Raw genomic sequence first — 23977 nt, 5'->3', positions numbered from 1 at the left:
GAAGCACTATGAAATGGAACTTAAGACGCTGCCTACTATAACTATCTAGTATTTTCAGCATGCATATATTCATATTAAACTTCCAATACTCCACCGTAAAGGAGTCTAAACTTCTCAAAAGAACCCAAAGAAAGACAACTTGATCAAAATGACTAATGAAATTATCGAAAACTATTGCCGTTCAGAAACAAACCTTTAAAGGCTTTGGACACTCACGACCCAAATAATCTTCTAATGTTTCGTCATTATCTTCAAGTTCATCCCCCCCCGTGAAAACAACAATCATATAGTCAGAAATTTTTTTCCCGAACAAGGACTCCAAAATGTGTATTGCAGCTCCTTCCTCTTCAGAAAAACGGTTTCTAACAGAGAAAACTACAAGGACTGCATGGATCCCATCCTTGGTCATACCAATACATTTGACAATTTCCTTGCTGACAAACTCAGAGTCAGCAGAAGAATCAAAAAGTCCTGCAATCACTCACAACATCAATCTACTTACCAGCTCAACATCAACAAGCATGGAATGGAATATCTAGGCACCAACATTAGTAAATTACCAGGGGTATCAATGACATTAACAACTTGGCCATCTTTGAGCATGGTTCTCTGCATTTCACAAGTTTTGGTAACCCCAGACGAGCCAGCCTTCGACTTGAAGGCTCTTTTTCCGAGAATACTATTGGCCGTCGCACTTTTGCCATTGCCAGTACGGCCAACTAAAACCAAATTGCGCTCCCCATTAGATGGAGAAGTAGGCTTCGAATCGGCATCAATCACTCTTCCTCCCATCATAACAAAGATTTCAATTAACCTGCAATGCATTTACAATATCAAACCGCTTCACATTGAATTCAGATTTTACCATTAAACAATAAGAAACAAAATTTAGTCACCATGCCCTTACAATTTCACTCCATTAAACCTATATTTGTTATTACTTTAAATATTATCCAACCGAACATGAATAAATTTATAAAAATATTAAAAACTAAAATCATTCAGACCCCGACATATAGTTAAATTTATAATCTTAATAAAAATATGATGAATTGATATATAATCAAGCACAAAATCTAAAGAGCATCAATTAATTAATTAATTGTGCTGATATATATTTTAATTTAATTCTGCTTGTTTTATGAAGTTATTGAAAAAAGAATGACGACAATCAATTATGCACAGTGGCGAACCTAGACACTTTAATTAGGGGGCTTAGTTAAAAAAAATCTATTTAATTTGGGTTTTTTTTTTAAATGTTCACACGAATACATTTTAAGTCTCATAAACTCAAATTTCATTACTTTCTTTTAAATTCTAAATAATAATAGTAATAAACTATATATTTCAAATGCATGAAAGTATCATTTTTCTAAGTAGTTTTCACAAAATATTAAAAAAATAATGTGGCTATTGGGATTTGAATCAGGACTTTAAAACCATCAAATAAACTCTTACCATTGAATTAAAAGTTTTTTTGTTACATGAAAAATGTGTCTAAATTTTTCTAATTTAATACTTTTAGAAAGGGCTTGGAGTACATTTAAAAGAAAAATTAATGGCTCAGAAGGGGCTGCACCCCCTCCTAGGCCTTAATTGGGTCGCCCATGATTATGCATTACATCCGATAAAATTTACAAACTGGGGTAAAGAAAATTGAGTCTATAATTTAAAAAAACAAAATTAAGATTGAGAGGAAAAGGCGAGGGCAATTTGGAGAAAGCAAACTATGAAAACAAACCGTGAGATGATGCGATAAACTGAGATTTTACTTACTTGCGAAGAGAAGAGAGCTAAAAGATTGCGTTGCGTATGAAGAGATGAGAAAGCCTTAAATTTTAGGATTTAAGGTATGAAAATTATAAATTGAATAATGAATGTAATCAAAAGTTGAGAAGTAAAGCCTGTAATTAGAGAGTTTAAATAGAAAGTTGAGAAGTAAAGAATGTAAGAGAGTTTAAATAGAAAGTTGAGAAGAAAAGAATGTAAAAGAGTTTCAATAGAAAGTTGAGAAGTAAAGAATTTAAAAGGGTTTGAAGAAAAGAATTTAAAAGAGTTTAAATAGAAAATTGAGAAGTAAAGAATGTTAGAAAGTTTAAATAGAAAGTTGAGAATGTTAGAAAGTTTAAATAGAAAGTTGAGAAGAAAAGAATTTAAAAGGGTTTAAATTGAAAGTTGAGAAGAAAAGAATCTAAAAGATGAATGAACATGCAATTTCTCTCTTTTGCCTTTCATTATTTTGTCACTTTTATTATTAAGGAGGTTGTTAAATTTTTTTTCTATTGGAACTAATATATATAACTCTCCCCTCCCCAAACAAATTAAAACAAAAAAAGGCAAATGAGTAATTTTTTTAATAACTTATCTTGGAGCCATAATATATGCATTCATTATAAGAAAAATATTTAAAAATAAAAAAGTACAAGAAAATATTTTATAATTAATTTTTATTTTTAGTATTTAATTTTTTATTTTAATTTGTATTTGTATTTTTAATTTAATTTGTAATAAATATGAATAAAAATTTATTCAAAAATAAAAATTATACTATAAAATTATGCTATTAAAAAATTATTAAATATTTTATAAAAAATACTAAAGTAATTAGTATATATTGATTTGAATAGAGGAATACCGACGATCTCCCATTATTATCATTATTATGGATGCTCCTTTATTAAATTAGCCCATTCATACTTTATAGGGGTTTTTTGGTCATTTACACGTCAAGACCCCCAGATTCCCCAGAAGTAATACGAAGGGAAGTAGGGACTATCAATTGCCATTGCCTCGGGCAATGAAATATGAATCTTGTTAACTTATCGACACGTGTTACTCGCAAAGGGAACGCCCACACGACAACGTTTCCCAAGGGTAAATTGTTGAGTGTTAGAAAATGTATATTTATAAAGGAGAAAATCATAATTTAATACTTCAAGTTTTACTAATACCCTTACTTTTATGTATTTAAATTTCTTGTGATTTAATTATGTGTGTTTTATTTTAATTAAGTATTTTATATATTTTAGGGGAATTATGGTCATTTCACAATGAACGAGAGATCAGACGACAAAACAGATATCACTATTGAACTCAGGATAGTCGAAAACCTTAGGAGGAACATAAAAGGAAAAATGGCACTGTTCATATGTATGATATTATTCACATGTACGGTACTATCTACGTTACTATTCACGACACTGTTCACATAGACAGATTGATGACGTGGCATTGACCAATGATATGGCATTGACTGATGAGGTGTCACGATCCTGTTGGACTAAAACTCTTATGCACTGTTGATTGGTGACGTGGCAGCATGTTAGTGGACCAAAAATCGTGCGTACGGTACATGCATATACACATGATTATTTTCAACCAAACCGCATCATTGTTCAAACCGCATGGTCAAACCGTGTCACTATTCAAACCGCGTGGTCAAACCACGTACTGTTGACTGATGATGTGGCGCAATCCTGAGCGTCCAAACTGTTTTTAATCCGATGGCCATGATTTATTCAATGTATCTAAAAACAGAGAATCTCCCCCCTAATTTGGCATCTCTGAATCCATTTTTGGACTCTATTTTCTGTAATTCCTTCTCTATCTTGTATTTTCCACCTATTTTAATAAATTTCCATTTTGCCCCTAGTTCAATTATGAGTAGCTAATTTTCTTTCAAGCTTGGGTTGAAGGTGACGTCTCAACGTGTGTCATGGGTTTTATTTGGTAAATTTATTTTCTTTTCCCCTCTAATTTTTGTGGATAATTTGACTTTTGTCGACAAATAATAATAATCTTGTCTAGATACCACACTGGTTTCACCGGCTTCCTAGTACAAGGTTATTATTATTTGGCACCATAAGCCCTTAGCACCATATTGATTAGATTGTGGTTCATGAGGTGTGGATTCCCCCCTCATGATTTAATTGGCACTAATAAGGAATATTTAGCCCATGGTGCATGTTGATGCAGATTCAGCTACCCAAGTACGTCAATTTAATAGATTTTCACTTCAGTTTATTCTTGCCATTTTAATTCAAATTTTAGGATAATCCAAATCATTTTCAGTACAAATCCAACCACTGATTTAGAAAATTAATTCTACACAATTAAAATCCACCTTCTCGTGGGATCGACACTCGTTACCATTGATGTATACCACAATAGATTCATGCACTTGTGAGTTCAATAAAATTTGCACAACATAAATCTCCCCTTTGGGAGTGCTCAGAGGCCCCCCAGAGGAAAACACAACGGTTATGTGTATCTAAAACTTTCCAATAAATGATATTCCAATTTCATTCTCGACCTAAATTGAAAATTAGGGTACACAATAACCAAAACTCTTTTTCAATTTTCAATTTCAATACAATCGGGACAAATTGAATGCGATGAAATGAAGAAGCCATTGCAGAGAACCAAAGTAGTGATTCGTCATTTGCCTCCTTCCCTCTCTCAAAATGACCTTTTAGCCCTTTTCCACGATCACTTCAACGACCGTTACAATTGGTTTTGCTTTCGGCCCATAAAATCTAGGCATTGTTTTTATAATTGATTGATTTTTGGGCTTTTTTTTAAAATTTTATTTTAACTTGGATTTTAGTTTTTTAACAGTTTCAAGCATGAAACGTATTCAAGAACATATGAAGAATTGAAGAAGCCTACAGATGTGTTTGAGTTTGCTGAGTTGTTGAATGGACATGTGTTTGTTAATGAAAAGGGTAATTTTGCTTGTCCTTTGCTTTTACTTATCAATCTTAATTTGGTATGAATAACTTGGGGTTTTTAATTAAAGATGCCTTAAAATAGGGTATTTAGTTAAATATACCCCATGCTTGAAAATTATCTAGATATGCCTGTTTATGTGGTACATTGTCTAAAATATCCCTAAAGAAAAATATAAAACACAAACAACTCACCTCAAACACTCTTTACTTCTCACTCTTTTTAATTGCACACAACCAAAACTCACTCCACATCCAAAATCAGTCATGAACAACCAATACACTGAGATTTTAGTTTGCAGCTGGGTGCATTATTTATCCCATGAATATGGTATTTGAAACTTTATTTTTATTTTGTGTTATTTATTCATTTTGTTGAAATTATTTTATTTTTAGGGTTTTGTTTGGTTTGTGATAAACAATAAACCAACTCACATTTTCATTACATTTGCATCATATCACTGCTATTTGACGTATTTTATAACTACATTCGTTGAAACCTGAATTTGTTTCCAAAATTTTGTTCTGCACCCGACATAATCGTGAAAGTGCAAAATGTTCCAATTATTATGACACCCTAGCATTCTATTGGTGCAAAAATTATATTTTTTTTCACTAAATATGTACTCTTACTATTACTGGACTATTGTGTACGTATGAACTTACATACTATAATTGTGCATATATGAAAAATGTTCCAATTTTTATAAGACCCTAGCATTTTATCAGTGCAAGAAAAATATTTTTTGGAGAAAAAATATGCTCTCTGACTATTTATTGAGTCGTGTATTTTTACAACTTATACGACTTTTTTCGTGTATGTATGAATTTACACGATAGCAGTTGTGCAATTGTGAAAAGTATAGTGGCTGTTATGACACCTAACATTCTGTTAGTATAAAGATTATATTTTTTTTACTAAATATATTCTCTGACTGTTTACTGGACTATAGTTGTGTATTTTAGCAAATTACATAGTTAATGTCGTGTAAACTATCAATTACACGACTGCAATCGTGTATATATGCAAACGGGTCCACACTTCGTTATATACCTTGTTTGATTTTATTTTTTTATTTGTTGTATAATCATGTGTTATATTATTGCACGAAATGACTTCAATATGTGTGCCTATTATGTTTTGTGGTGAATGGATTGAGTAAAACAACCATTATAGATTTAATGGTACGGAGGCAAAAAGGATCATGGTGTCCCATTCTACAACGTATGCACAATTGATAGAATGAGTATCTCGGGTTATTTATATTAATATTTCTGAATTTGAAATTAAAATGAAGTTCAAGCTCAAAACATTCGATCCAATGCCACACGACTTACAAAATAGGCTGAAAACGAGTTATTAAAAAAATAAGAGAATTCTCGTACATATAAAGTGGTGACACTAAATATGTATGAGTTTATTGTTAAAGATGGTGACCTTTTTTTGGTCATGTCAACATTATTGAGAAGACATGTAGTTGTCGGGAATTTCAACTCTATCAACTACCTTGTGAATATGTGATAACTCTATGAAATGAGTGTTATCATGACACTTTTAGACTTAAATCAATAATACTTAGAGAGTAAATGATGTGCTTTCATTGTATTTTTGTTATATTTTGCATAAACATTCATCTTAGTTTATTCTTAATAAATTTTGTTTGTTTTAGAATAATTTGTGTGCTTAAATCATATGCATAATTGTAGGTGTCTGGAAGCTGAAATTTCAAGGAAGGAATGTTGATGCAATAGGCTTGCAAAAATAAGGAAAGAACATGGCTACAAAAGAATTGAAACAAATCTGGAACAGTGCAATTGCTGTAGCAATCCTGAAACAACGACAGAGAAAATTCCTCTGTATGATACTTGCAGAATTGCGATCTGCAGTTTCTTAATCTGACTTATGCGCGCTCTAGGCTTCTGTTTACCCTAATTTTCAGCTATAAAAGAAGCATACATCATAAGGAATAAAAGGAGTTGTTGCCCAAAGAGAAAAACCAGAAAGAAACAAAGATAAAACATGATTCAAGAGAGAGATTAAGGGTTGCACAAGAGGAGAATTTGAAGAAATCAACTAGGAGCTCTGTCCTTCTTATTCTTCTCTTATTTTCTTGTTTACTATTTATTCACGGGGATGTGTTTCATGGCCGAAACTTTGTTCTTTATTTTTCTTTTGCAACTCATGAACTAAATTTATTTGTAGTTGAGTGAAAAACAATCTTGATGGTTTATTGACTGAATTTATATATTGTTGCATGTTTGTTGTAGCATTTTGTTTTGATAGCTTTTATTTTATTCATTATTTCGGCTGATCGCCCATTTAATGATACTAGCTAAGGAAGAGCCATAAAAGAGCCTATCTTAGTGGAACATATCAAAGCAATACTTTGTCTTAAATTGGGTTTCCCAGATTGAGTTTTACGTGAGTCCAAAAGAGCCATGCTTGATCTAAGATTAGTGATGAACTAGATATAGGGATTCACCTTGTAGGGTAAACAGAACCTAAGCGTATAATGTTATATCAAATGTTAGCATAACAACTGATCACTGTTAGGTTGCATATAGATATAAGATATCGAACATGCGACAGCTGAGGATACATAAGGATTCTGCCCAGTGTTATAGCAGATGATATAGCAACCGACCCAAATACTAGAAAAATAGTCAAAACCATTAAGAAAATTTATTCACTCAACTACTCTATATTTTCATTAGTTTTATCTTTGAGTTTGACTTGATAATTTACTTTGTTGTATTTTATTTATTGTGTTTTTATTTTAATTAGTATATTAGTTTCATTAATTATTTTATTTTAATTTAGAACAAAATCTGCACTGTTAAAATTACTGTAGCAAATCCGATAACATCAATCCTTGTGGAGACGATCTTAGATACGCATCATTATATTACTTGCTGTGTACACTTACACATTGACACCAATAGCATTTGAATTATACCAACAAGTTTTTGGCACCGTTGCTGGGAATTGATTATTCATTGTGATTTATGAATTTAGTTTTAACGGTGCTAATTTTTAATTTTATTTTAATTTGATTATTTTGTTGACATAGGTGATCTAGCAACCCTTGCATGCACAAATATAAATCTATTGAATTCCAATTTGATCTAGAAATTGAAAGAACCGTAAGGAGATTGAGAAGAGAGAATCGGGAATTACAAGCTACTGTAGCAATGGATTATTTGAAGACATGCAAAGCTTGAACCCTATAGAGGAGATACAACCAGTCAATGTACATGAAGGTATGAATGGACAACATGTTCAATGGCAACCAGGGAACAACAACATTATTCACATGGCGAACGATAGAGATAGAGCCATTCGAGACTATGCAGTGTTGACTCCTCAAGCCATACATCCAAGAATAGTTAGACCCGATGTTCAAGCCGACAATTTTGAGCTCAAGCCAGTGATGTTTCAGATGCTGTAAATAGTGGGGCAATTTAATGGGCTGCCCTATGAAGATCCTCATCTATATCTTAAGCTATTTTTGGAAGTGAGTGATGCTTTCAAGATTGTTGGAGCATTGCAGGAAGCATTGAGACTCATGCTTTTCCCATTTTCTTTGAGAGATCGAGTAAGAGCATGGTTGAATTCTTTTCCACCTGATTCCATCACTACATGGAATGACTTGGCTGACAAATTTTTGATGAAATACTTTAGACCAACTAAGAATGCAAAATTGAGGAATGAGACCAAATCTTTCCATCAACTTGAAGATGAGAGCTTGTGTAATGCATGGGAAAGATTTAAGGAGTTACTTAGAAGATGTCCTCATCATGGTATTCCTTGTTGTATATAGTTGGAAACTTTCTATAATGGTCTCAACCTAAGTACTAGATTAATGGTGGACACTTCAGCAAATGGGGTCTTGTTATCTAAGTCTTACAATGAGGCTTATAAAATTTTAGAGAAGATTTCCAACAATAATTATCAGTGGCCATCAACTAGACAAGCTGTAACAAGAGGAACAGCAGGTGTTTATAATATAGATGCTTTGACAGTGTTGTCAGCCCAAGTAACCTCATTAATAAATATAGTGAAAGCTATGACCACCGCTTCAGCAACTGTTAACTAAGTTACCGAGGTCTCTTGTGTTTATTGTGGAGAGGGACACTTATTTGATAATTGTCTTGGGAATCCAGCTTTAGTTAATTATGTGGGCAGCTTTAATAGATAGAACCAGAACAATTCATATTCAAGCACTTACAATCTTGGATGGAGACAGCACCCGAACTTTTCATGAAGTTATCAGAACTAGACTGCTGCAGCACTTACTGGACAGAATAGACCTGCTCAACAACCTAGATTTTATCAGCAAAATCAAGAGCAAAGAAACATCAACAATAATCAACTGAGCTCTCTTGAAGCTTTAATTAAGGAATTTATTGTGAAGAATGAAGTAGTTGTCCAAAGTCATGCTGCATCTTTGAGAAACCTGAAAAATCAAATTGGACAGCTTGCTACAGCATTAAGCAATAGACCTCGGGGCAATTTAATCAGCAATACAGAAGACCCAAGAAGAGAAAGGAAAGAGCACTGCAAAATGATTAATTTGAGATCTGGAAAGGATGTTGATAGTTCAGTTGGTGTACCAAAAATAAGAGTTGAGTCCACTTCAATCCAGAGAGAAATATCTGCAGAAAATTATGATCCCGCACCTGGTAGTGAAGAAGCTATAACACCAATAGCAACTGACCCAAGTAGAGCAAAAGAGAAGCAGTCTGCACAACCTACTGCACCACAACAGTTTAGACATTCACCACCCTTTCCTCAAAGATTTCAGAGACAACAACAAGACAAGCAGTTCAGCAAAATCTTGGGAGTACTAAAATAACTACATATCAATATCCATTTTGTAGAAGCTCTAAAGCAAATACCAAACTATGCGAAATTTTTTAAGGATATCTTGACAAAGAAAAGAAGACTTGGAGAATTTGATACAATTGCTCTAACACAATAGTGCAGCCGAATGCTTCAGAGTAAGATGCCGCAGAAGATTAAGGATCCAGAAAGCTTCATAATCTCATGCTCCATAGGCATTAAATACAGTGGCTAGCATCAATCTCATGCCTTTATCAATGTTTAAGCAATTGGGAGTTAGTGAATGTAGACCAACAACAGTGACTTTACAACTTGCTGGCAGATCTCATGCCTATCCAAAAGGGAAGATTGAAGATGTGTTGGTGAAGGTGGATAAATTTATTTTTCCAGTGGATTTTATTGTGCTAGACTTTGAGGCAGGCAAAGAAGTGCCAATCATTCTAGGGAGACCTTTCTTAGCCACGGGAAAGACTTTAATTGATGTTCAAAAAGGAGAATTAACCATGAGGATGCATGACCAACAAGTTACATTCAATGTGCTGGATGCCATGAAGAGTCCTGATGAGATTGAAGATTGTAATTTTATTAGTGTTGTGGACTTTGTTGTAGCAGAAAGATTACATAGTTGCTGCAGTAAGAAAGAAATCAATGCTGTAACATTTGAAAACTTGATGATAAAGATCGTGGAGCAGCTAACATAACATGGTCATGGGAGAAGCAACCCTTCAGAATTGACAAGCAAATCCAACAAAGGGAACTCACTCCAGACCAACAAGAATTCAAGGTTAATCGGCGGAAAGTGAAGCACCATATAGGAGCTAATGTGAACAACCTACAGAAGGATCCAGGTTAAGCAAACAAGAAAGGTTCGGCTGAAAGACCTAAAATCAAGCGCTAATTAGAAGGCAATCTAATAAGGGAAGTTGTTTCAAGTTTTTAAGGCATTGAATTTAGCTTTTAAATTATTTAATTTTTTTAATTTTATTTTAAGTGTGCATCTAATTTTTTATGTCTATGTTAAATTGCAGCAAGTAAAAAAAATGTGGGCAATAAGAGCATGAGGGAATTGCTGCAGGATCACTTACAACATGACATATAACATAAGATTCTCAAACAACAGAGGCATTTCTTGCTTTTGCAGCAGCAAATGGATTGATAAGATTTTATGATAAGGCGCATTTGAGAAGTGGATCAAAGAATAAGTGACCCTTTACAACCTGTGCTGCAGCAGTGCTTCCAGCAACAGAGGAGTACCCTCTACCCGCTAGTTTATTTTACTTCTTTCTGCCAAATTTTTCTTTCATTTAGTTTTAATTTTATGATTCATTCTGCATGTCCTTTTATTTAGTGTCTGCATGTCTGGTTTGTGTCATTTTATTTTGTGTGTTTGTGAGGACACAACACCTCTCAAGTTTGGGGGGGGGGGGGTGTTGTGTTATTGTGTAAAATGTTTGTGAGTACATGTGCTTGTGTTGTGTGTTATGTGAAGCTATGTTATATGATATTTGTGTATGGATTTGAAAACCTAATGAAGATAAATTGAGTGTTATTCAGTGTTTATGAGAATGCCAAATAGAGATAGTTAGAGAGGGAGGTTGAAATTATGTCTCGACATTTAGACTTTGGTTGAGTTTTATGAGAATACTGTAGCAGAGCCAAGAAAACCAAAAAGAGTAGAAAATATCTCAAGTTTGGGGGAAAAGTTTTGTGTACTATGCTTGTTATGAAATAAATTTTGCTCTAATGACTTAAATTGCTGAGTAACCAGGGCAAAGTATGCACCCCATATGTAGACTTTAGTCCAAAGGCAACAAGAGTTATGAGCATTGTTGTAGCAACTATAAAAAAAAAAAAAAGATCCTCTATCTAGGATATTGAGTTGCCAGGTCTGTTCATGAGTCTCATGTTCAGCCTTGAGTTAAAGATATCTTTAGATAAGACTATGTTATGAGCATTGCTAAGCAACTCTGATTTGTGCATTGGTTGAGTAATTGGGTGTCATCATTACAAGTGATCGACATTCACATGAAAAATCAATGATACATTGAAAAGACTTTAAGTGAAAAAAAATTTATTTTTGTTGTAGCACAATTTGAGTTTATTTGTGAATTCTGCTCACCCATATGTGAATATATTTGTATTCTACCTCTGAATTATATGCAATGTCTGTGTAATGCTGTAGCACCTCTAGAACTTGATAAAAGTGGCACACACACACTTTGGACAGAATAAAACCTAAGTTTAGAACTGAACTACTATGGTTATTTTGCGTGATTAGGAGTGTGATCTAAGGGTGGAAGAATCCTTACAAATTTGATGATAGAGTTAAAGTTATTTGTTGCATGATTGTGTAGTGTTGTTGTCATTACTTGAGGACAAGCAATGGTTTAAGTTTGGGGGTGTGATAACTCTATGAAATGAGAGTTATCATGACACTTTTATACTTAAATTAATAATACTTAGAGAGTAAATAATGTGCTTTCATTGCATTTTTGTTATATTTTACATAAACATTCATCTTAGTTTATTTTTAATAAATTTTGTTTGTTTTAGAATAATTTGTGTGCTTAAATCATATGCATAATTGTAGGTGTCCGGAAGTTGAAATTTCAAGGAAAGAATGTTGATGCAATAGGCTTGCGTAGCTGTTGCTGTAGCAATCCTGAAACAACGATAGAGAAAATTTCATACGGGATACTTGCAGAATTGCGATCTGCAATTTTATACTCTGACTTATGTGCGCCCTAGGCTTCCGTTTACTCTAATTTTCAGCTATAAAAGAAGCATACATCATAAGGAATAAAAGGAGCCGTACCCCAAAGACACAAAACCACAAAGAAACATAGGAAAAACATGATTCAAGAGAGAGATTAAGGGCTGCACAAAAGGAGAATTTACAGAAATCAACTAGGAGCTCAGTCCTTCTTATTATTCTCTTGTTTTCTTGTTTACTATTTATTCATGGGGATGTGTTTCATGGCCGAAACTTTGTTCTTTATTTTTCTTTTGCAACTCATGAACTAAATTTATTTGTAGTTGAGTGAAAAACAATCTTGATGGTTTATTGACTGAATTTATATGGTGCTGCATGTTTGCTGTAACATTTTATTTTGATAGCTTTTATTTTTATTCATTATTTTGGTTGATCGCCCATTTAATGATACTAGCTAAGGAAGAGCCACAAAAGGGCCTATTTTAGTGGAACATATCAAGCAATACTTGGTCTTAAATTGGGTTTCTCGAATTGAGTTTTACTTGAGTCCAAAAGGGTCATGCTTGATCTAAGATTAGTGATGAACTAAATATAAGGATTCACCTTGTAGGATAAATAAAACCTAAGCGTGTAATGCAATATCTAATGTTAGCATAACAACTTATCACTGTTAGGTTACTTATAGATATAAGATATCTAACATGCGACATCTGAGCATACATAAGGATTATGCCCAGTATTGTAACGCCACAAATTCTCATATATATTAAGTTATGGAAATTGGGCTTTCATTGAGAATTATGGGTGGCCCATAACCCTTATTAAGAGGTTATTTATGAGATAATTTTGGGAAAATAGTTATTTTTCCTAATTAAATAGGGTTTCTTAAGACTCCCTATAAATTCATACTTTTTCTCTCCCATAACCCTAAATTCACAACGTTTATTCTTCTTCCCTGCTGCTCTTTACGCTCTTACCCAAATCCTAGGATTCAAACCATTGTTCAGGAGAGAATCAAGCGACGGGTAAGTTATTCTCCATGTTCTCAACAGATTTCTAATCACTCTATCTAGCTAGGGTTTATATTGGCACGATTCTAATGGTTGTAGATCATAATGCATGGTATAGAATATATTTAGGTTTTGTTTAAGGTTTTGATTTATTATGAGTTTAGTTAATCAATCCTTGACGTTTTAAGCACAGGATAATTCTGGACAGCATGAGTATCTCGAATTTAAAGCTATATTTACTGAAAGAATTTTCTTATAAAATTTATATTTCTGGAAACTAGACATGTAGGGCTTCTTGATTAAATTTTATTTCATTGAATTCGACTTCGTTTTGAATTTTATATGTATTTTCGAAATAGAAACCACTGCACTGGAAAACTGCGATTCCAGCATTGCGATCGGATTCACAAGACTATTTGTACCATCTAATGAACTCGGAAAATTATGAAAGTTTATATGTAGGTTAATATATGTGTCTAGGATTCCCATTTTTAATTTTATAATTTTCTGATTAGTATTTTATTTTATAAAAATCACGGGCCCCGTCCTGTTTGGTTTAGATTATGTGAAAACAGTTTCGAGTTTGCCGAGAAGTAAATAGTTTTTAAAATGTTTTTGATATTGGATCCTCTTGTAAATTGTACATGGGGTACTCATGGATGTCCAGAATAGTTCCATAGGATATTATATCATTCTGAGTTTTAGATTAAGAGTTAAAATTCTGAGAATCAGACCTGCACGGGAATGAATTAGAAAAAAAATCAGATTCTTAGAATAAGTCATTAATTGTCATATCTTGTATTTGTTTAAGGAGTTGAAGGTGATTGAGGCTCTTAGAAGCTTAGAGGTGTGTTAATTCAAGTTCATTTGCCGAGGTAAGTAACTTCATTCCTCGTATACTAGATATGTATAAGTATTTTGATATTATTATTATAAGTATAAATGTTTTTATACTACTTAAAGGATTAATTGATTTTGATAACAAAATTAGTTTTATGTAAATGTTTTAAAGCTAAATTTTCTTTAACAAAGTATTTTATAAATGCTTTTGAATATGTAAGTTATTTTGTTACATGCCTACTTTTATGATTTTATTTATAAAGTGTTATGCAAGCCTAAATTATTGATATGAACTTTTATGAAACTGATGCGAATGTTTTGTACCTATGTTTGATTTCAATTATTGATGATTGTATGAGATTCTTAATGTTTTGGCTCATTGTCCATAGTTATTCTGATTCTGATTTTGATTCTGATCGTAATATACGATATATCTGTCTGGACCAGTACTGGGTTTCTGTTCTGAGTGTGCACACGATATTCTGATTCTGTTTCTGGCCGGGTCATCGGGACTATAGGTGACACTATGTGACATGAGCTAACCTTTTTGTTTCTGTATACGTATTACATGATTTGCTTCGTAAGTAAATATGCTTTTGAATATTCTGAATTATTAAGAATTTATCTTATGTTATTGTGATATATCGTTTTATGAAAATTATGGATTATGATATATTCTTTAAACAAAAGAAGGCTTGCAATATTTTTGGTATCGATAGGCCTAGTGTGTTAGGAATGGTTTTACTTACCGAGTTGACGGCTCACCCCTCGTCATTACTTTTTGCAGATTAAGTTTCTTTTGAGAGGTGCGCTTAGCTTTGGAGTTAGTAATTTCCAGTTTCCGTTTGCCATTGAATAAGAGGAGGAATAGACTCGTGTTTCTATTTAGTTATTTCTATTATGAACGTGTAATTTGGAGTTTGAGACTTTTGTTATTATTTTTATGTCCTCGGGAGAGATTATTTAGTATTAGACGTTTGAATTTATGGATTTATTTGATAAGAATTGGAGGAATTTCAGTTTGAAACTTATGAGTAAAGATTATGATTTGTGAGTAACCTCCTTCTTCACGTGCTCCGCACGTGTTAGATTTGGGGTGTTACAAGTATTGTAGTAGATGTTGTAGCAACCGAGCTAAACATTAGAAAAATTGTCAAAACCATTAAGAAAGTTTATTCACTCAACTGCTCTATATTTCCATTAGTTTTATCTTTGAGTTTAACGAGATAATTTACTTTGTTGCATTTTATTTATTGCATTTTTATTTTAATTAGTATATTAGTTTCATTAATTATTTTATTTTAAGTTAGAACAAAATCTGTACTGTTAAAATTGATGTAGCAAATATGATAACATCAATCCCTGTGGAGACGATCTTCGATACTCATCATTATATTACTTGTTATGTACACTTGCACATTAACACCAATAGCATTTGAATTATACCAACAACATGCATTAGCTATTTCTAGGTATCGAGAAACATTGTCTATATATGATATGTGTTCTCATTAGTATTCCAATGAAGCATAAGTTGCAGCATACACAGAAAACAATTTATCTTGTTAGCACAGAAGAAGAATGGGAGGTTTAAGAGAAAGTGCATGGTAATGAGGTTTTGCCCTCTGTGGAAAAGCGGAAAAAAGGTTGGCCACAAGAAATTAGGATAGCATCACAAGGTGAAGAGAAGTTGCACCGTAAGTGTGGTAGGTGTGGTTCTCGAGAACATAATCGACTAATTTACAGTGCACCAATCTCATTATCTAACAATGAGCCCATAGTTGGACCGAATAAAACAGAAACAAGCGCACATACTACTATGAACCTTACATACTTGTCATTTTTGTTGTTTTAATTTTTTTTAATATCTATAATAGTTAGTTGATAAATTTCTACCATTTTGTTTTTTGCAGAGGGATAAACATGTTTGTGTGGCTTATGTTGTTTTCAAAGGGAGGCAACCAGGAGCTTATAATACATGAGCCGAGTGTTTGGGGTGAGCATGCAAATAATAATGATGATTGTGCACCAACTTCCATTGTATTAGGACTTATTTACGATTCAAACATGTATTGGATCTATGTTATTTGATGTACAACTACTTTTGTTATTTGTTAAATTGAAGTTTGCTATGTTAAAACATATGTTGATTGTGTTGTCATTATAATGAATGATTTAGCTGATTTTTTTGTTCTATGTCCACGTACCCGACTATAATCGTGTATTTTAGCTGTTACCCGACTATTGTCATGTATATCTAATAATACTCAACTAATAAGTGTGTATTTATTAATACTCGACCATAATCATTTATCTATGAAAATACCTGACTGAAGTCATGTACATAAGAAAATATAATCTAGTCATGCATGCATGCAAATACTCGACTACAGTCGAGTATTTATGAAAATACTCGATTGCAGTCGAGTATCTATGAAAATACCAGTTGGTCATGTATGTTTGTAAATACTTGACTACAATTGAGTATCTGTCAAAATACCTGACAGGAGTCGAGTATCTGTGAAAATACCCGACTGCAATTGAGTACTAATGCAAATACCAACTGGTCATATATGTTTGCAAATACTCAACTATAATCGAGTATATGTGAAAATACCCGATTACAGCCGTGTCTTTGGGCTGAGCATTCCTTTAGCATATATGATCATCCTGTTATATCACATACATTGTACAAAACTATCTTCTCTTTCATTAATATACTTAACAAAAAAATAAATCATATGTATGATATCAAATTAACTTTAATGATATCAAATATCAACAATATCTCTATTGTAACCATTACATCTCATGATAAGTAACGCAAAAAATGACACATCAATGAAGTTTTTAAAGGTGGGACACTATGTAATTTCTTTCAACTACTGATAACTCTATGAAATAAGAGTTATCATGACACTTTTAGACTTAAATCAATAATACTTATAGAGTAAATAATGTGTTTTCATTGTATTTTTGTTATATTTTACATAAACATTCATCTTAGTTTATTCGTAATAAATTTTATTTGATTTAGAATAATTTGTGTGCGCTAAATCATATGCATAATTGTAGGTGTCCAAAAGCCTAAATTTCAAGGAAGGAATGCTGATGTAATAGACTTGCAAAAGATGGAAAAGAACTTGACTACAAGAGAATTGAAACAAATCTAGAACAGTGCAGTTGCTGTAGCAACCATTGCTATAGCAATCTTAGAACAATGACAGAGAAAATTCTATGCGGGATAATTGCATAATTGCGATCTGTAATTTCCTAATCTAACTTATGCGTGACCATGGCTTCCGTTTACCCTAATTTTCAACTATAAAAGAAGCACACATCATAAAGAAAAGAGAGAGTCATCACCCAAAGAGAAAAACCACAAAGAAACAAAAGAAAAACAAGATTCAAGAGAGAGATTAAGGGATGCACAAGAGAAGAATTTGCAGAAATCAATTGGAAACTCAGTCCTTCTTATTCTTCTCTTATTTTCTTGTTTACTTTTTAGTCATTAAGATGTGTTTGATGGCTGGAACTTTGTTCTTTATTTTTCTTTTACAAATCATGAACTAAATTTATTTGTGGTTGAGTGATAAACAATCTTGATGATTTATTAACTGAAAATATGTGTTGCTGTATGTTTGTTATAGCATTTTGTTTTGATAGTTTTTACTTTTATTTATTATTTTAGTTGATCACCCATTTAATGATACTAGTTAAGGAAGAGCCACAAAAGGGTCTATCTTAGTAGAACATATCAAAGCAATATTTGGTTTTAGATTCAGTTTCTTGGATTGAGTTTCACTTGATTCCAAAAGGGTCATGCTTGATCTAAGATTAGTGATGAACTAGATATAGGAATTCACCTTATAGGGTAATTAGAACCTAAGCGTGTAATGTTATATCTAATGTTAGCATAACAACTGATCACTGTTAGGTTGCATATAAATATAAGATATCCAACATGCGACGGCTGAGGATACATTAGGATTCTGCCCAATGCTGTAGCAGATGCTATAGCAACTGAGCCAAATATTAGAAAAACAGTCAAAACCATTAAGAGAGTTTATTAACTCAATTACTCTATATTCCCATTGGTTTGATCTTTGAGTTTGACATGATAATTTACTTTGTTGTATTTTATGTATTGCGTTCTTATTTTAATTAGTCCATTAATTTCATTAGTTGGTTTATTTTAATTTACAACAAAATCTGCACTGTTAATATTGTTGTAGCAAGTCTGATAACATCAATCCCTGTGGAGACGATCTTGAATACTCATCATTATATTACTTGTTGTGTACACTTGCATATTGACACCAATAGCATTTGAATCTATACCAACAACGAACTCTGCCCAAATAATTTAACAGCCAATGTTTTTTGAAATTGTGTAACATCTTCTTGTTGGCAATATGAATTGACATCAAGTCCATGGGCCAAGACTTTCAAGTACCGCAACAAAAATGCTCTAAAATCACTACTAAAACAATTCATATAAATCAATTGCTAGAAATCACCATTCTTATTGTTAAGTCGAAAAAAATAATATATATATATATACACACACACACATAAATACCTTGATTTTTGTTGCGGGATATTATGTACTCGCACGATTGGGCTCATATAATGGACTGCAATTTAATCATGTTACCACCGCAAACAGCCAATCCTAAACCACATTTTCTTCTCATCGGACTTCACTTCTATCAGTAGTATGTTGTGGAGTAACTGAGCAAAAGCTTTAGCTCTTTCACATCCAAAATATGATCGAAACAAGAATGCCTGAAAATACTTTTATGCTCCTCAAAGAGTTTAATTTTTATGCCCTCCACTGCATCTAGTGATGATCGGTTAGAAATCTTGGCTTTGAAGTATTCATATTCCTTGATTTTTGGTTCCATTTGCATAAACAAAAAGAAAATATTTGAATTATAATATAAATACAAATAAAGTTGCATAATAATAAATTCTAAACCAATTAGAAAAATTACACATCATTCGGGTTGAGAATAATTTTCCTTACACGATTATAGTCGATTAAAGTATCCAGTACACGACTACAGTTGAGTAAAATATGCATTACCCAACTACAGTCGAGTAAAGTATACATTACACGACTACAGTCGAGTAAAACATACATTACACGACTAAATTCGAGTAAAGTAACATCATTACACGACTACAGTCGAGTAAAGTATGCATTACACCACTACAGTTGAGTATAAAAACCATAAATGATTCTTTGCCTCTGTAGAAAATAAAGTAATGCATAAAACAATTGTCAGCCTAATAGATTTATTAGATCCAATGGAAGGATTATAGTAAAGATGAACGAGTAGCCAACATTAAGGCAAAACAAAATAGAAAAAAAATAAGTCCCTCGTAAGCATCATCAAGAGCTCTCCTATTCATTTCTTGCCAAATAATCTAAATAAAAAGTGCACAATATAACTTCACAAAGACTTAGCTTTCTAACGTCTAAGAAAATGTAATGATTATCCATAAAAAAAAGGAGGTAGAAGAAGTTGGAATGACTTAAAAAAACTTCACTGTCTTTTTGTTAATATAACACCCTTAAACATGAAGCAATAGACAAATGATCAATTTTCTCAGCCTTTCTATATACACAACACTCCATTTAGGCGAAAAATAAGCACTAGATTTACTTCTTTGTAATATATCACAAGTGAATCCTTCTTTCAACCACAAATGAAAAACTTGGAATCTCACAAGGAAAAAGTGTCCAGCTTCAGCTGCATTTGTACTAGTAATTATAGCAAACAGTTCCTTATCCTAAGGTTTGAGGCACATCAGATTTTGATCTTCACACGAACGGTTAAATATGCATAGAGTTGTTGCTTAAGTAAATATTACAATGTGAAGGATTAAAATTAGTGAATTAAAAACCCCAATAAGAAAGTTCCATTGATGATTACTCTTGAAGCAAAGCTAAAACCCACCATGGGTTTTGCACAAGATTGTCAACTTGAAGTTTGATTTTTTGACAAGATATTCAAAATAGGGTAACAAAAAACAATGCAATAAAACCAGCATATGCTAAAATCAATTGTAAATGTGGTGACTCACCTTTAATTTGGCCAATTTCCCTTTAAAATAGCAAATTTAGGTGCTAGAACAAGTAGCAAAAAGAGGGCGAAATAATAGCAGTAGAAGTATCGTTGGTGTTCACCTCACCTCAAAGCCCACTGAAGCGACTTCACCAGAGTTCCTGGAGAACGCTAGTCGTGAATGATAGTGCTGGCTGGTCGTGAATGAAATTTGGGGGTTGTGTTGCGGCTTGGTTGTGAATGCTTGAGATGATTTAGGTTTTTATTTAGGGTAATTTCATATTTACACTTTAAAAAAGGCATATGCGAGGAATTTTGGAGTATAAGGGTATTTTTAGCTAAATACCCGATTTTGGGGATATGGTCGGGACAAATCCTTGGAATAAGCTTATGTTGTTTTAAATGAAAAGGGCACTTTCTGTTTGGTTAATTATATGTGTTATTGGGCTCTCGTTTAGGTGCTCAGTTTAAGGCTATTGTTGAATATGCTCCATCACAATGTGTTCCCTAGCCTTGTTCTAGAGAGGATAGTCGTGAAGGCAACATTTTTAAAGGTAATTTTTTTATTATGAAAAAAAAACTTAGGATACTTTTGGGTGGAAGTGTTGTGGCTTTTACCAATACACTTAAGCTACTAAATTTCAAAGGTATGTAAAACCTCAACAATTACAAGCATGCCTTTATTTTCTTTATCTTCTTATTGTTTTTAGAAGAACTATAGTAATAAGCTGTATTTGGTTTTGATGTGGACACTAAAGACCCAGATTATCTAGAGTTCCTGAAGGTTATTGCTAAACTTGCTGAGAATCTACCAAGTGTAGAAATTCATTAGGAAAGAAAATAAGCTGAGCTATCTGGTTAGTTAGTTACTTTTAGATTAATTTGATGAATATAACCTGCTGTTCCTAGTGTGTGTGCGTGTGTGTGTAAATATATGTAATTTAAGCTATAAAATAAATAAATTATGGCACTTTTACTGAGATTAATGCTCAAGTAAGTAATTCATTAATTTAAGCTATAAATTCAGGCGTTGCTAGGAATATATCTTATTATGAAAAGGCGAAAAAAAAACAAGTTATTATCATTTATTACCACATAGCTAGCTTTGAAAAATAAAGTTCCCAATAAAAATTTAACTTCTCCCATTACATGCTACCCATGGAAAAAGTACTATCAGCAGGAGTCAGCAAAGCTGCGGCAGTAAATTCAAATGTCATAGAATTCTAATAGGCATTTTCAATTATTTCATCAACAATTATTTTCATATTAAGCATAGTTCATTACTTATGCCAAAATATACAATTTAAATTGAATTTTTGATTAGTTATCTCACTCTTGACTCTTCATATAGGCATTTGATGGGTGATTCTCTGAGTTCTTTAATTGTAAAGGAGCTTAAGCAACTGGAGAATAGGCTTGAGCGAGGCATCACTAGGATCAGGTCCCGGAAGGTAATTAATTAATTGCATTATGCATGGATGAAATCGACTGGAAAAAAATAATTGAATTTGAGCAATACACAATTGTTTTGCAATAATAAATTGCATAAACTTTAACGATATACGTTCAGTATATGTAATTTATGTCATTTTGAAAATAATTTGTTGCTTTATCTGTTTCCTGTTCTGTGCAACAGCATGAAATGCTGCTAGCTAAAATTGAGTTCTTGCATAAATGGCTAATAATTAAAATTCATTAAATCCTGTTTAGTAATTTTTTCATTTTCTTCTAAGCTTTTATGGAACTCTTTAACATTTTCATTTCATAGGAGGTTGAGCTGGCAAATGAAAGCATGTGTCTCCGATCAAAGGTATGCAAATCAGTCCGTTCTATGTATAATGCATTTTTTCTCGCCCTCTTCCAAAATTTTAACACATTATTAAAATTACATTGTTTCTGAAACTCAGATAGTAGAAATGGAGAGGTTTCAGCAAGCAAACATGGTGACTGGGTAAGAGTTGAATGCAATCTATGCATTAGCTTCTCGGATTTTCTTCAGTCCTTGTCTTGCACCGCTTGGAAAAAAAAAAGAGCCAAACATGGCTGATTTCAACAGCAATAGCCAGCTGCCTGCTTCACCACTTCTCCACATTCCAAGTTCACTCCTTGCTTGACACATGCATATTTGACATGCATGCTTCACTTGTGAGCCGGTGGCCATGTACATATAATTGGAAATAATTGAAAGCAGCTCTCATTTGTGCTTCCATTTCCGAAGTGAAATCAAAATCAAGAGAAGAAAAGAAGAAAAATCGAGAGAAAAGAGAAGGAAAAAAGAAACGAAAAGAAGATAAGAAGTAGAAAGAAGTTGAGTGTGAGAAATAAAGTGGAACTAAGAGGAAATAATATGGAAATTAGAACTGGATAGTTAGATTAAATCCAGTTGAACCAGTGGGTAATAGATTTATGAAATTTGAGCAATTATGTTATAGTTTGCACGATATGTATAAGTTATTATATCAATTCTAACAGTTAATTTTCGAACCCTGTATTTTAGAAGGAACTCGAGAATCCAGGAACCTACAAGAGCCCTAGCAAACCCCAGAGTGAAACAGGATCTGTGAGTGGATACTATTATTACTATTATGTATTCCGTGAAGCATTTATGTTTTAATATCATGTTATGATTATATGCACGCATATTATATGTTTGATTGAGTCATGAGATGTGATTGTCAGTCACCATATATGTACTCGTCCCTGTAGACTATGCGTATGCGTATTGAGAGTTAGGTTACTCTATCCGAGCGATGTAGCTAAATTTCGCCGGGTATTGAGAGGTTTTTCCCTCACTCTACTCGTGCGATGATGATCCCGACGAGTATTGAGAGTTATTTCCCCTAGGTACTATTTGGTGCAGTTTGTGATGTATGTATGTATGAATTCCATGTTTGCTGATGTGTGGTATTCAATGTGGAGCTATGTTACATGCTTATGTATAAGCACTAGTACACATACTTTATTATAATTATTACTGTTAATATTTTTAATATAATATTACATCCACTCACTGAGCCGCAAGCTCACTATTTTCTTATTTACCCTTTTCCTCCTAGGATTCCGCAGGATTTCATGCAGATCAATTCTAGTTAATTGAGGTTGGGCAACGAGACGCATTGCTGCATGTCTTGCATTTTGAGCACGTTTTATGTTGCTTATGTTTTATATGTAAATATACATGTAATGTCAGTATGTATAATGAGACAGAAGTTATGCAAGTTTTGAATTCATATATGATTTCATGAAATGCACAGAGGTTGTTATGTGTTTATAGGAAAAAGTCGTATTTTACACATATTTTCATGAATTAAATTTGTGCCACATGTTTTAGTTATTAGTCCCACGATTCACCTTAATTCTGACATGTAGGTTGGGGCGGGTCATGTCAGTCCTCCTATCATCAAGGGTGGTGGCACTGCTTACTCTGACACTAACAAGAAGATACTCCATCTTAGGTAATTAATTCTCCCATCGCATTTCATTTCTACACGCTCGTGTTGTGCGTGCATTAATGTTTTCTCCCGTTTACAGATAAGCTAGATGCTGGAGATCAAGCTTGTGGCATCTCAGTGCGAGATCTACAATCAGACTACATTATCTACTAAATGTGTGTGCTACTTGATACTTATTTTTGAAACCACTAATATATGAAACTAGATGAGTTTATGTGTAACTTAATTACTTACGCTGACATATCATTGGCTTCTTCTCCTTGGGAGACCAATTATTATGCTGAAACTCAATATCTATAAAACTGATATTGTATGATG

At 32.9% G+C, this 23977-nt stretch overlaps 1 protein-coding gene, 1 non-coding gene and 1 pseudogene across 2 annotated transcripts in view; 1 reads left to right on the top strand and 2 right to left on the bottom strand.

The window, feature by feature from the left end:
* Positions 1 to 795, bottom strand: part of LOC18049979 (immune-associated nucleotide-binding protein 9) — a 3551-nt gene extending 2756 nt beyond the window's left edge. The window contains exons 1-2 of the mRNA XM_006441512.2: positions 561 to 795; positions 194 to 471 (exon numbers count right to left, since the gene is read on the bottom strand). Of these exons, the coding sequence (XP_006441575.2) occupies positions 194 to 471; positions 561 to 795 (513 nt within the window). The remainder of the gene's footprint in view (positions 1 to 193; positions 472 to 560) is intronic.
* Positions 796 to 4676: 3881 nt separating this feature from the next.
* Positions 4677 to 23666, top strand: LOC112099657 (annotated as a pseudogene).
* Positions 8426 to 8532, bottom strand: LOC112100624. The gene has a single exon (XR_002906991.1). It is a non-coding gene; the product is annotated as a small nucleolar RNA R71 (small nucleolar RNA).
* Positions 23667 to 23977: the final 311 nt, after the last annotated feature.

This window comes from Citrus clementina, unplaced genomic scaffold (assembly GCF_000493195.1).
Source record: "Citrus clementina cultivar Clemenules unplaced genomic scaffold, Citrus_clementina_v1.0 scaffold_3, whole genome shotgun sequence".
Lineage (NCBI taxonomy): Eukaryota > Viridiplantae > Streptophyta > Magnoliopsida > Sapindales > Rutaceae > Citrus > Citrus x clementina.
The sequence above is the reverse complement of the archived record's forward strand: the minus strand, read 5'-3'. Positions and strand labels throughout refer to the sequence as shown.